At 43.8% G+C, this 13,582-nt stretch overlaps 1 protein-coding gene across 1 annotated transcript; it reads left to right on the forward strand.

Annotated features, from left to right (window-relative positions):
- The first annotated feature begins 921 nt into the window (after positions 1 to 921).
- LOC139386172 (suppressor of cytokine signaling 5-like) lies at positions 922 to 8,884 on the forward strand. Its single transcript, XM_071131642.1, has 3 exons — positions 922 to 947; positions 1,132 to 1,163; positions 5,604 to 8,884. The coding sequence occupies exon 3, from the start codon at positions 5,772 to 5,774 to the stop codon at positions 7,422 to 7,424; it is 1,653 nt and encodes a 550-aa protein (XP_070987743.1). The 5' UTR covers positions 922 to 947; positions 1,132 to 1,163; positions 5,604 to 5,771; the 3' UTR covers positions 7,425 to 8,884.
- Positions 8,885 to 13,582: the final 4,698 nt, after the last annotated feature.

A 13,582-nucleotide genomic window follows, 5' to 3' on the forward strand; every position in this document is an offset into this window, starting at 1 on the left:
ACCTGAGAGGCCGCTCAGCAAGGAAGAAGCCACTGCTCCAAAACCGCCATAAAAAAGCCAGACTACGGTTTGAAACTGTACACGGGGACGAAGATTGTACTTTTTGGAGAAATGTCCTCCGGTCTGATGAAACAAAAATAAAACTGTTTGGTCATAATGACCATCGTTATGTTTGGAGGAAAAAGGGGGAGGCTTGCAAGCTGAAGAACACCCTCCCAACCGTGAAGCATGGGGATGGCAGCATGTTGTGGGTGCACTTCACAAAATAGATGGCATCATGTGGAAAGAAAAGTATGTGGATATATTGAAGCAACATCTCAAGACATTGGTCAGGAAGTTAAAGCTTGGTCGCCAACGGGTCTTCCAAATGGACAATGACCTCGAGCATACTTTCAAAGTTGTGGCAAAATGACTTAAGGACAACAAAGTCAAGGTATTGGGGTGGCTATCACAAAGCTCTGACCTCAATCCTATAGAAAAGCGTGTGGAAGCTTGTGGAATGCTACCCGAAACATTTGATCAATGATCACTGCTACCAAATACGAATTGAGTGTATGTAAACTTCTGACCCACTGGGAATGTGATGAAAGAAACAAAAGCTGAAATAAATAATTCTCTCTATTATTCTGACATTTCACATTCTTAAAATAAAGTGGTGATCCTAGCTGACCTAAAACTGAATTTTTACTAGGATTAAATGTCATTAATTGTGAAAACTGAGTTTAAAATGTATTTGGCTAAGGTGTATGTAAACTTCTGACTTCAACTGTATTATATAAGAAACTTTGCAACAGTTACATACAGCCTTATCATAGGTCATTCTGATTTATCATACCTATGAGTATGGATTACAAGTGTGTATGTTTTGCATGTAATGGTGCCATCAGTACATTCCATTCCAGTACACTACATGCCTAGTCAGTTAGTCAACACTTTCAGGAGACTCAGTAAGTCAATATTTACAAACTACAATAAATGAACTGCATGTACATTCATACATTTCGTCTGGATAATACACCAATCCATTTTCAATACGTTTGCTTTGAAATGTCCTGTGTTATAGATTACATAGTTACTTTGATTTTTGTTTTTACTTCCGGGTTGTGAACTTTTCCTGGTTTTATTCACTAGCTTTTGGAGAGAACAACAACGAAGTTTTTATGGTAAGTAAATTGATCTGATCAAAATGACATAACATTTTCATTGCAGTATAACAGTACGGTCAAATAAGTAGACTTCACGAACATTCCTTTGTAATACTTTTGAGTGAACCTTTTTTTCCCCTTGATGTTGCCTTCTGTTAGCTCAACTAGCAAACTTGCTTCCGTTATCATGAACTATTTTAGTTCGTTTTTAGCACATTGACAAAGGGTTTTTGTTATGAAACAAATATATATTGTTTTTGTCTAAGGTTTAAGTAAGCTAACGCATCTTGCTAAAGAAAATAGTGATTCCTGAGACGTTTCAGAAGATGCTAGGCTAATGCTACATAGCCATTTAGCTAGCTAACGTTAACTGGCTAGCCAGGGGCACCGCTTCAATCGCATCCAGCTATAAAATAACTCTTGCGTCATCTCCGTTATCAAGGAAGGAAGGAAGGAAGGGAGTAAGTCCGTTATCTACCTGGGTTCTCAAGCATTTTGGAGCCAGGAATCCCATTTGTCATAGCAAATTCATCAGGAACCGCCACATAATCAGAACACAATTGGAGTGAGAAAAAATAGCATACAATGAGATTTACTTTGACTTTGGCATTGCATGTTCGGATGAACCAAGTCTCCCCCCCCTGGAAGGAACTTTTTTAGCAGTTGTATTTTTTTTAAATTAAACACATTTTCTAGGCTTAAAGCACATTTTCTGCAATTCTACATATTTTGTCACGCAGCGGAGCGACTTTTTGTTGTTGCAGCTTTAAACCTCAAATACAGCAATTCTACACATTTTGCCAGGAGGAAGTCTCATGGCAAAATTTACAATGAACATTTTATTGGTCACATACACATATTTAGCAGATGTTATTGCAGGTGTAGCGAAATGCTTCTGCTCCTAGCTCCAGCAGTGTAGTAGTATCTAACAATACACATACATCTAAAAGTTAAATAATAGAATTAAGAAATATATAAATATTAGGATGAGCAATGTCAGAGTGGCATTGACTAAAATACAGTATAGACATATGAAATTAGTTAAACAGTATGTAAACCTTATTAAAGTGATAAGTGATTCCATGTCTATGTACATAGGGCAGCAGCCTCTAAGGTGCAGTGTTGAGTAATCGGGAGGCAGCTGGCTAGTGATGGCTATTTAACAGTCTGATGGCCTTGAGACGGAGAGACTGAAAAACAGCTTCTGTCTCAGCTTTGATGCACCTATATGGACCTCGTCTTTGGATGGTAGCGGGGTGAACAGGCCGTGGCTCGGTGGTTGATGTCCTTGATGATCTTTGTGGCCTTCCTGTGATACCGGGTGCTGTAGGTGTCCTAGAGGGCAGGGAGTGTGCCCCCGGGGATGCGTTGGGCAGACCACACCACCCTCTGGAGAGCCCTGTGGTTGCAGGGCGATGCAGTTGCCGTACCAGGCGGTGATACAGCCCGACAGGATGCTCTCAATTCTGCATCTATTAAAGTTTGTGAGGGTCTTAGGAGCCAAGCTGAATTTCTTCAGCCTCCTAAGGTTGACGAAGCACTATTGTACCTTCTTCATCACACTCTCTGTGTGGGTGGACCATTTCAGGTTGTCAGTGATGTGTACACAAAGGAGCTTGAAGCGTTTCAACTTCTCCACTGCGGTCGTATCGATCTGGATAGGGGTGTGCTCCCTCTGCTCGCTCCCACGATCAGCTCCTTTGTTTTGTTGAGGGAGAGGTTGTTTTCCTGGCTCCACTCCGTCAGGGCCCTTACCTCCTCCCTGTAGGCTGTCTCATCATTGTTGATAATCGGGCTACTGCTGTTGTCGTCTGCAAACTTGATCAGGATCAGCATAGTGGAGGTGTTGTATCCTACCTTTACCACCTGGGAGCAGGAAGTCCAGGACCCAGTTGCACAGGGCGGGGGTCAGACCCAGGGCCCGAGCTTAATGATGAGCTTGGAGGGTACATTGGTGTTGAAGGCTGAGCTATAGTCAAAGAACAGCATTTTTACATAGGTATTTGTCTTGTCCAGATGGGATAGGGCAGTGTGCAGTACGATGGTGATTGCATCATCTGTGGCTCTATTGGGGTGCAAATTGCAGTGGGTCTAGGGTGTCAGGTAAAGTGGAGGTCAAATTATCCTTAGCTAGTCTCTCAAAGCACTTCATGATGACAGATGTGAGTGCCACAATGCGATAGTCATTTAGTTCAGTTACCTTTGCTTTCTTGGGAACAGGAACAATGGTGGACATCTTAAAGCAAGTGGGGACAGCAGACTGCGATAGGGAGAGATTGAATATGTCCGTAAACACACCAGCCAGCTGGTCTGCGCATGCTCTGAGGACGTGGCTAGGGATGCCGTCTGGGCCGTGAGCCTTGCAAGGGTTAACGCTTAAATGTCTTACTCATGTCGGCCACGTAGAACGAAAGCCCACAGTCCTTGGGAGTGGGTTGCGTCGGTGGCACTGTGTTATCCGCGTGATTGCCTTACAGAGGGGATAACTACACTGTTTGTATTCAACCATATTCCCAGCACCTTGCCGTGGTTAAATGCAGCGGTTCGCATTTGCGTGAATGCTGCCATCTATATACGGTTTTTGGTTTGGGTAGGTTTTAATAGTCACAGTGGGAACAACATCCCCTATACACTTCCTGATGAACTCAGTGTCAATGTAATTCTCAGAGGCAACCCGGAACGTATCCCAGCCGTGTGATCAAAACAATATTGAAGTGTGGATTTCGATTGGTCAGATGAGCTGTGATAGACCTTAGCACGGGTACTTCCTGTTGGAGTTTCTGCCTTTAGGAAGGGAGGAGCAGAATGGAGTCTGTCGTGGAGAATCGTAACAAAATTGAACACTTACAAGAACTTGTGAATTCAATATAGGCTTTTAATACAAACATATCAGAAGCCTAGATGGTCCACGGAACACACACTTTTCCAGAGCACTGGCTCTGATTTATACACATACAACATATGAGTCCATCCCACATGCAAATTAAGTTACTTCCCTCAGTCCATCTGCCACCATTATCTTTCAATCTGTGCTTCCTGCTTGTTCATGCCCAACAACGCCCATATCTGCTTTCAGTCAAGTTATAATGGTGACAGGACCTCTTCATGTCCCAAAAATAATACATGCCCATCTTATCCTATGGGCCCCTTAAGTTCAGCTTGGTGTGGTCTTTGGTATGTCTGTCCTTATTAGGACTAGTAGACTATGTGTCTCTTCTCTTCATGTCCTAAAAATATATGTCCTATGTCTATAGTCCATCAGTTGGTCATTTGGCTGACCCCCTCATTTGTATGTCCCTCTGACCTTGGTATGTCCAGCTGTCCTATGCTCTTATGGCCTTACTTTGGCTTCCTGTCCTATACAATAGACAATGCATTTTACCAGAATGGCAAATGCACTCTATCTTTCTCTTGTGGTACAGTATTATGTTTCTTCCTATATGTACATCTTTCTCCCACAAGTCCTCATCTGATTTGCCGACAGGAGGGCGGGGGAGGGCCTTGTAGCCATCCTGGAAGGTAGAGTAACAATGGTCTGTAGCTTTTGAAGTGCGATTACTACAGACAATGTGTTGATAGAACATCGGTAGCGTTTTCCTTCAATTTGATTTGTTAAAATCCCCAGCTACAATATATGCGGCCTCAGGATTTGTGGTTTCTTGTTAGCACAAAGTCCAGTGTAGTTCCTTGAAGGCTGTCACGGTATTGGCTTGAGGGGGAATATACACAGCTGTGGCTATAACCGAAGAGAATTCTCTTGGGACGGTCGGCATTTGATTGTGAGGTATTCTAGTGCGTTTATGTTCAAAAACATTTTTCAAAAACATTGTAAGGGGAATACAAGAAGTGTTAAGTTGATTTTTTTTTAAATGGTGGAGTACTGTGGATACCAATATCCCTGTGAGCCTTCCAGGCCCATGTTGCCCAGCGTAAATTATAGATTAAAGGAGCTGTACTGTAATTCCAGGAAATGACCTTGTACTTTATCTACAGTAATAGTGGAGTGAAATTACAAAGCAAAAAATATTACACCCTCAACTTATTCCACTGATCCTTGGCCAAAATGAATTTAATCTGTGAGTAATATTCATTTCAGATCTGGTCCCGGACCCCACTTTGAGAACCCCTGATCTACTAGATGGGTTATTGACAATGAATATAGTTTATTGACTGTACCAACCGATAGTCTTTGCTGTCAGGGTGCAGCAAAAATACCTTTTCACTGTTTGACATCATGTTTTGTTAATTTAAAGACATTTTATGAGTTTTATCCTAGTTTTAAAAAAAAAATACATTTCTTGTAAAAATCAGTTGACAAGTCTAGTGTGATCAAATTTTTTTCTAGGATTGCTTTTAAAAAATCTTGCTTATAGGCCTTAGTTATTTTTAATGTACATATGATCGTTTACCCCTAATTGCTGCAGCTAAGAGAAATTCTGTTTTTTGTTTCTCTTGTAGCCCCAAGTGACTGTGACAGTGATTCATGGGACATGTTATTGACAGCCTTTGGGAAGATTCTGAATGGGAGGGCTTGCTGCTGAGAACTGACTACAGCCACAAATCACCTTTTCCCTGCAGCTGACCCCGACTGCAACTACCATTATTCCAGCCCATAATTAACCTGTCATGTCTGAACCAAAGGAGTCGGGTGATCGTGGGAAAGACAGGGAGCGGGGCGCCCGTCCCAAGGTGAGACAGAGCCGGTCTGAGGAGAGAAGAGATGCCGGCGGGGGGCAAAAGGGAGGAAGAGGAAAAAAGAAAGGCCAGACGTCCCATGAGCAAGCTGGGGAGCGGCCTGTCAGCGATGGGTTTGAGTATGGGGACCTGCTGACTGGTCTGGAGCCCAGGGACCGCTGTTCCTCCTCTCCACTGAAGGAGGGCAGGAGATGGCAGGGCCTGGAGGGGGTCACTTCACTCAGCCAGGACAGGGGGACAGCCAGGCTGGCACTGGGGACAGCTGAGCCACCAACCAGTGAGGCTGAGGGCAGGGGGGCAGGTGGCAGTCGCACACTCCGCCAAAAGATCCAGGATGCCATGGGGCAGTGTTTCCCCATAAAGACCAACACTCCGTCGTCCAGTTCCACTCAGCATGTCTTTATGCCACAAGCTGCTGCTGCCGGGGCTGGGTCCTCCTCGCGCCGCAAGATCCACCTTACTGAACTCATGCTGGATGACTGTCCCTTCGCTGCAGGCACCGAGCTGGCTCAGAAGTGGTACCTTATCAAGCAGCACACAGCCCCCATCTCCACACCTCCCGTAGTGGACACCTTGGTGGTCAGCGCTAGTGCCTCGGCCTCAAACTTGGCCGCCGTGGTGGAGGATGTGGATGACCGGTTACGAGAGCGCAGGCGCATCAGCATCGAGCAAGGCGTGGAGCCGCCGCCCAACGCAGAGATCCACACGTTTGAGGTGACGGCCCAGATCAACCCTCTGTACAAGCTGGGGCCCAAACTGGCCCATGGTATGAATGAGCTTGCAGGGGATGACAGAGCTACCATTCACCAGCAACAGCAGCTGCTTCTCCAGAGGCAACAGCAGCACCAGCTCTTGCTGCAGAGCTGTCTGGACACTCTGGATGAGGTGGTGGCCGTGGCCTCCTCCTCTTCTGCCTCAGCATCTGCCTTGGTCCCTGTCTGTGAAGTTGCTTCTGTGCCTGACCCCATGGTTGACCCTGAGGTCACAGCCAGCCTCCAGCCAACCAAAATTGTTGTGCCCCAGGCTGAGGGTCCCCCTACTCAGGACGGCTATCGCATCCACACCCAGATCGACTACATCCACTGTCTGGTGCCTGACCTGCTGCAGATCACTAACTTACCCTGCTACTGGGGTGTGATGGACCGCTATGAGGCCGAGACACTGCTGGAGGGTAAGCCAGAGGGCGCCTTCCTGCTCCGCGACTCAGCCCAGGAAGACTACCTCTTCTCCGTCAGCTTCCGCCGCTATGGCCGCTCGCTGCACGCCCGCATCGAGCAGTGGAACCACAACTTCAGCTTCGACGTGCACGACCCCAGTGTTTTCCATGCGCCCACCGTCACGGGGCTGCTGGAGCACTACAAGGACCCCAACTCTTGCATGTTCTTCGAGCCTCTGCTGTCCAACCCCATCCACCGCACCCTGCCCTTCAGCCTGCAGCACGTGTGCAGGGCGGTGATCAGCAGCTGCACCACCTACGACGGCATCAACGTGCTGCCCATCCCCAACACCCTGAAGAAACACCTGAAGGAGTACCATTACAAGCAGAGGGTGAGGGTACGGAGGATGGACACCTGGTGGGAATAACAAAGACCTTCTGGTGGAAGTGAACCACAACTAGGCTACTAACTAAACACTATGGAGGCAGGCCTCACTCAGTGGACAACCAGTTGACTCACTCCATTTTCTTCCATTTCGCTCTATTAACATATACCTACCTACTGCATTCACTGTATACCTAGCTACCTGTTTTATCTATTTATAATTTACAATATAAGACCAATGTCTTAAACTCTGTGGATACTATGTTATTTCAATTCTGATGCACATTCACCCATTTTTCTCTGCTCACAATAAACTTCGGATTCATGGTAATGATACACCATGTGTGTAGAGGTGTATCAATTCTTTGGGTTGAAGTGAACAGAATCAAGGCTGGTTTGGTGACAATATGGAACACATACAGGTCTAATAATGGGTCAATGAATTACCATTGCCAAATGTAGGGTACTGGAGACGAACAGATGTGACTTCTAGTAGATAATGTGGATGGCAACCTGCTGGCAAGCTGCTGAGGACCTAGCTGGTGGTATAAACCATTTGCAAATTAATTTTTTATATATTTTGTGTCATTCCTTTGAAGGCGAAAGAAAGGTACTTGAAAGGGAATTTTTGACTCGTCCTAATTACTTGAATAATCCAATACTTTCCTGTATAGCCTATAGTTTTCAGAGGTAAACTAAAACTATGGGGTGTAAGGCAGGTAAATGTCTCAAGCTTCTATCCATGTGAGATTTTACCGTTGTGTTACTTCCTATCAAATTAGAGAACAATTGAAGCCATTGCTGAATGCCTAACACAAAATGAATCCAATTGCATGCGAGTTGAAGCCGTTTGTCAGTGTTAGAGCAAACAGACAGTGAGTGACGATAATAGAGCAGAACATGAAGCAGCACCTACTGAAGAGCTGAAAACAGTGCTGAGAACAGAACATGAAGCAGCACCTACTGAGAAGAGCTGAGAACAGTGCTGAGAACAGAACATGAAGCAGCACCTACTGAGAAGAGCTCTATCTCTGTCTAGCTTTGGTCTATTGATCTTCTCAGCCTACCACTGAGCCTGTGTTGGAATCAGAGTAATGATGATGGAAGCACATTTAGGCTACCCTTACGTTTTGATTATTGAGTCATTGTGCCTTGTGCTTTGAGGCTATTGCTGTAGCCTGGTCCAATATACACATTCCAGCATGATGGTGATTTTCAGAAGGCCTCCATTTTGTATTGCGAAGTAATCTCAATATCATGTTTCAGTAGTGGCTATATCAAAGGGAGCATTGTATTATCAGAAAATAAAACTCCCTTTTTAGTGCCTTGTCCTCACATGACCTGAAAACCTTACCAAGCTGTTGAATTTATGCCATCTCTCTGTCGATGATGCTTGCGCCTGGAAGGCTGATGAAATGATACAGTTATTTGTACATTTACACATCCCTTCTGCTGGGACTAAAAGCAGATCTGGAAGAATTCAATAAAGCAGACCTCTAATGTGACAGACAGGAAATTGTATTTGCATATATAAATAGAAACTATCCCTTTAGTAAATTAATTGAATGGAGGACCCATTCATGGATTAATTAAAGAAATACATTTTTGTATTTATTTAACCTTTTTTAACTAGGCAAATTAAAGAAATGAATGCCTTTGTAAATGTTCCCAAACAAGACACGGAGAACAAAAAGCATGTAATGCAAGGATTTTCATTTGACGGTTATTTTGGGGACCCATTCATGGATTAATTGCATAATTTACCTATGCAGTGAAGTGATTGACCACTTTGTGTGAACACAATTTGGTATTAATGGAAACACACAAAGAGAGGCCTCTGTGCTAATTGATGTGTGCAGTGTGCAATAATACAGTGGAGAGTACAGTGGACAGCCGTACAGTGGACAGCTGTCCTGATATTGAGTGAGCATGGAGAATGGATCACTTCTGTCAGCAGTCATCTTAGGAATCATCACTGTGGTATGTCTTCAGATGGAAGCTTTGATTTAATCTAGAGTGTTTATTTTTTATGCTACTGTTTGTATTGAACCTTTTATCCACTAAGGAGGATGTCACCATACTTTAGGAAAAGTTCCATGGCAGCACTCAAAATGCACAGTGTTAGGGAGCCATCCCACTGGGCACAGACTTCATTTCAACGACTAGTTTTGATTGTATATTTGGTTGTTGTCAACTAATGTTAAAACCACAAAAAATATATAATGTAATTGGATTTAGGTTAAAAGTTGGGTGAAAAAAATGACAAAATTCCCTCATGTTTATGGCTTTTTTCAAATCCAGTCAGTTTTCCACATTGATTCAACATCACAGATTTTTTTTTGTAGACATGACGTGGAAACTATGTTGATTCAACCAGTTTTTGCTCAGTGGGATGGCCTTGTATATTTCCATAAGTCTAATGTTAAAATGTTTTCTATGTTGGAGGACACATTTAACCCACAAAACCATTCTTGGGCACATATAACTATTAAAGTGTAGTGTTGGAATGTAACAGTGGATGTGAACATGAATGCCTTTGCCTGGCTAGAGATTCCTCCAGCTTCATATGCGTACAGTAAACTCATTCAACATTCAACTTTAGATTTTCTTTCTTGAGTACTCTCTCTGTAGCTCTCCTCTAGAGGTGATAACCGTTGGCTATAGGGGGCTGCAGGGTTGGGCAATGCCCACCAAAAATGTCATGTTGCCCACCCAATGGATTATGCCTGAGTTAATGTTAAACATATACAATTGCAGTAAGCAAGCTTTGAAACAGCCAAAACATTTCTGACTGCCCACTAAGGCATAATCTTAGAACTGGCCCATGAGTTGATCTCCAAGTCCTGTATGTCTTACTGTCTTTGCCCTTCCTCTGACTTGTTACATTTTCCACCAAGTGTTTTTATGATGTGTGATTGATATAATCAGTTTCCACAGTGGGAACTACAGTATCACATCATGCTATTAGGGAGGGATGATTGCTCACTGTGCTGCTGTGAAGAAGAGCATAGTTATCCCAATGGAAAGCAATCTTGTTTGGCTGAGTACCAACTATGTTTTTGCATGGTACATTTTTTTATTCAGATATCTGTCCAAACAACCTTAATTGGATTTAGAGTGCTGAACAAAGAGTGCTGTTCTGGTTGATTAGGTTTAGATGTTGTTGTGGGAAACTGGGAATACTTTCATTGAGTTTCCCAGAATCAGCAATCCTCCCAGACACGGTAACAATTGCCTTTGTACCCAAAATACACAAAATTGGACTTTCAAATGAGTAAGGAAAGTAACACTTTTTGGTTTATGACTGGGTCTAAAATTAGTCACCATACTATGTTTAGCTTCAGTCTAATTAGAATCATCCCATCTGCCATAGTGTTTATTAGATGCCTCAATCAACTCCTACGATTGCAATCTCTCATGTTGTTCTAAACATCACTCTCAGTACAACCCACAGAGCAGAGAAGCAGTAGTAACACTGCTGTACAGTCAGGAATGCAGTAGGTGGCTCTAAAGAGCTTCAGCAGACTGTGTGTGTGCGCAGTAGATTGGACGGTGGTTGGAGGTGGGGTGCTGTGGGGGGAGTGTGACTGCTGCAGCTGCCAGCGCCCTGGCTCTCATCATGCAGGTATTACAGGCGCCGGGGGAGAAGGAGGACTTCACTGCACCTGGATCAACGTGCCCAGAGGGACACAAGGCACAGCAAGGCACAAAGTTGATTGGCCACACATACTTAGTCTGTTTGGGTCTTTCCCTTCTTCCTTTGAGGGAGAACATTTTCCCTCTCAGCCTAATCTGTAGAATAAGAAATCGGGGGTGGAGAACACGCTTGGAATGTTCACAACACCTGAAGACAATATGTTCCCAAATAATATGTGGTTCAGAATCATAAAAATCTGTGAAATGGGGTATGAGTCTTTCAGGGGTGGTAATGTTGTCTGTGTCTGTATGTGTTGGGTCCTGAGCAGGAATATAATCATGAGAATCATCCACTCTGTATCTAGGACATGAATTCAGAGGAGGGTGTATCCAACTGATTCCAGATTCATGCCGGATGGATAAGGCTTGACGAGAGATTCCTCTTGTCCACCCAGGGAGTAGGAATACATTTCAGCGAGCAAGCAGGAGTTGTGCTGGCAGAGGAAACTCTGCAGCTGACAAGTTCTTTCACTGTTACTAAATTAATGCCACAGGAGGCCGGTGGCACCTGAATTGGGGAGAATGGGCTCATAGTAATGGCTGGAATGGAATAAATGGAATGGCATTGAACACCTTAAACACATGGTTTCTATGTGTTTGATACCATTCCATTGACTTCAATCCAGCTGTTATTATGAGCCGTCCTCCCCTCTGCTGCCTCCTGTGAATGAATCCCACTGAAATTCAGCCTTGAGTATGGATTGCATTATGAATCATCAAAACTACAGGACTTTTTCAAATATTTTTTTTCCTTTCACCAAATAAATACACTTACTTGTGTTGTTAAAGCAGTACTCATAACAGTTTTGAAATATTGCTGAATTGGGTAACTTGTGTTCCCTGAGAAAAGCATTTGGTGAATATATTGGATACCACTATCAGTGATAAGCCCACAGTATCCTACTGTAGATATTTCCCTGTATACAAGCTTTAACTTAGTACATGCACACAGCTTATTTTTTGTCATCCAATATTTTCTTGTTTGCTTAGGGCTTTTGTATGTCCTTACACCACAAAGAAACAGTATGTTGTATTTACAGTATATTTCCAGTGCATTACTTATTCTTTGTACTTCTGTTTTCCCTGTGGCATACTGTATCTTCATGGCAGAGAGTTTCCTGCCTGTCTCATAACCCCTCCCTCTCTCCTGCAGTGGCAAATCCTTGTTGCCACAATGGGAGGCGTGTAAGAGCCAGCGGATGGCGCACACTTTTGATGGAAAGGCATAGCAAAGAACGCCAGACATAGCCCAGAAATGCATTTGCCACAAATGACATATTTATGTTAGAGCCAAGGACTCCTAGCAGTGTTATTATTTTACTTTGACTGTTGGGTTTTTGTATGACTTTATCAATTCATATAACATCTAGCATGTAACGTGTGGATTATGACAGTATCTTAAGGAAGTGATTTGAATGTGCTAATTAATGATGCTGTGATATGGTACTTCAGAGAAAGTGCAGCTCAATCTCCAGAACTAATTAGTAACATCGCTCTCCTTGATAAATAGGCTATAATCCACTATGTAGAACTGTTAAAGCTCTCCTTGATGAATAGGCTATAATCCACTATGTAGAACTGTTAAAGCTCTCCTTGATGAATAGGCTATAATCCACTATGTAGAACTGTTAAAGCTCTCCTTGATTCACCTGGAAATAGAAAACAAACCAGACTCAAAGTAAACAATATACTTTGTTTGTCTTCTTCCATTATAAAAGTGAAAAGTATGAGCCACGTAAATATAAATCTCTCTTCTACAATCTTTCCTCTTATAACAAATCCAAAATATCTTTATGGTCCAAAAAACCCCCATCAAAATCAAATCAAACATATTGGTCACACTCACGTGTTTAGCAGATTACGGGTGTAGCGAAATGCTTGTGTTTTAAGCTCCCACATTGCAGTAATATCTAACAAGTAATATCTAATAATTTCACAACATATAATTTTACCCCTTTTTCGTAGTATCCAATTGTTGTAGTAGCTACTATCTTGTCTCATCGCTACAACTCCCGTACGGGCTCGGGAGAAACAAAGGTTGAAAGTCATGCGTCCTCCGATACACAACCAACCAAGCCGCTGCTTCTTTAACACAGCGCACATCCAACCCGGAAGCCAGCCGCACTAATGCGCCGGAGGAAACACCGTGCACCTGGCCACCTTGGCTAGCGTACACTGCGCCCAGCCCGCCACAGGAGTCGCTGGTGCGCGATGACCCGGGCGACGCTAGGCCAATTGTGCGTCGCCCCACGGACCTCCCGGTCGCGGCCGGTTACGACAGAGCCTGGGCGCGAACCCAGTACAGCGCCCTTAACCACTGCGCCACCCGGGAGGCCCCTTGATGATCTTTTTGACCTTCCTGTGACATCTTCCTGTGACCCATTGTTTGTGGTTGAAAATGTTTAATGCATATACAGTATCCCCACACTACAGTACTGTACACTGAGTGAACAACATTAGGACCACCTCATAGACCTAATGACCAGGTGAATCCAGCTGAAATGC

The sequence above is a fragment of the Oncorhynchus clarkii genome, chromosome 27 (genome assembly GCF_045791955.1).
Source record: "Oncorhynchus clarkii lewisi isolate Uvic-CL-2024 chromosome 27, UVic_Ocla_1.0, whole genome shotgun sequence".
NCBI classification, from domain to species: Eukaryota; Metazoa; Chordata; class Actinopteri; order Salmoniformes; family Salmonidae; genus Oncorhynchus; species Oncorhynchus clarkii.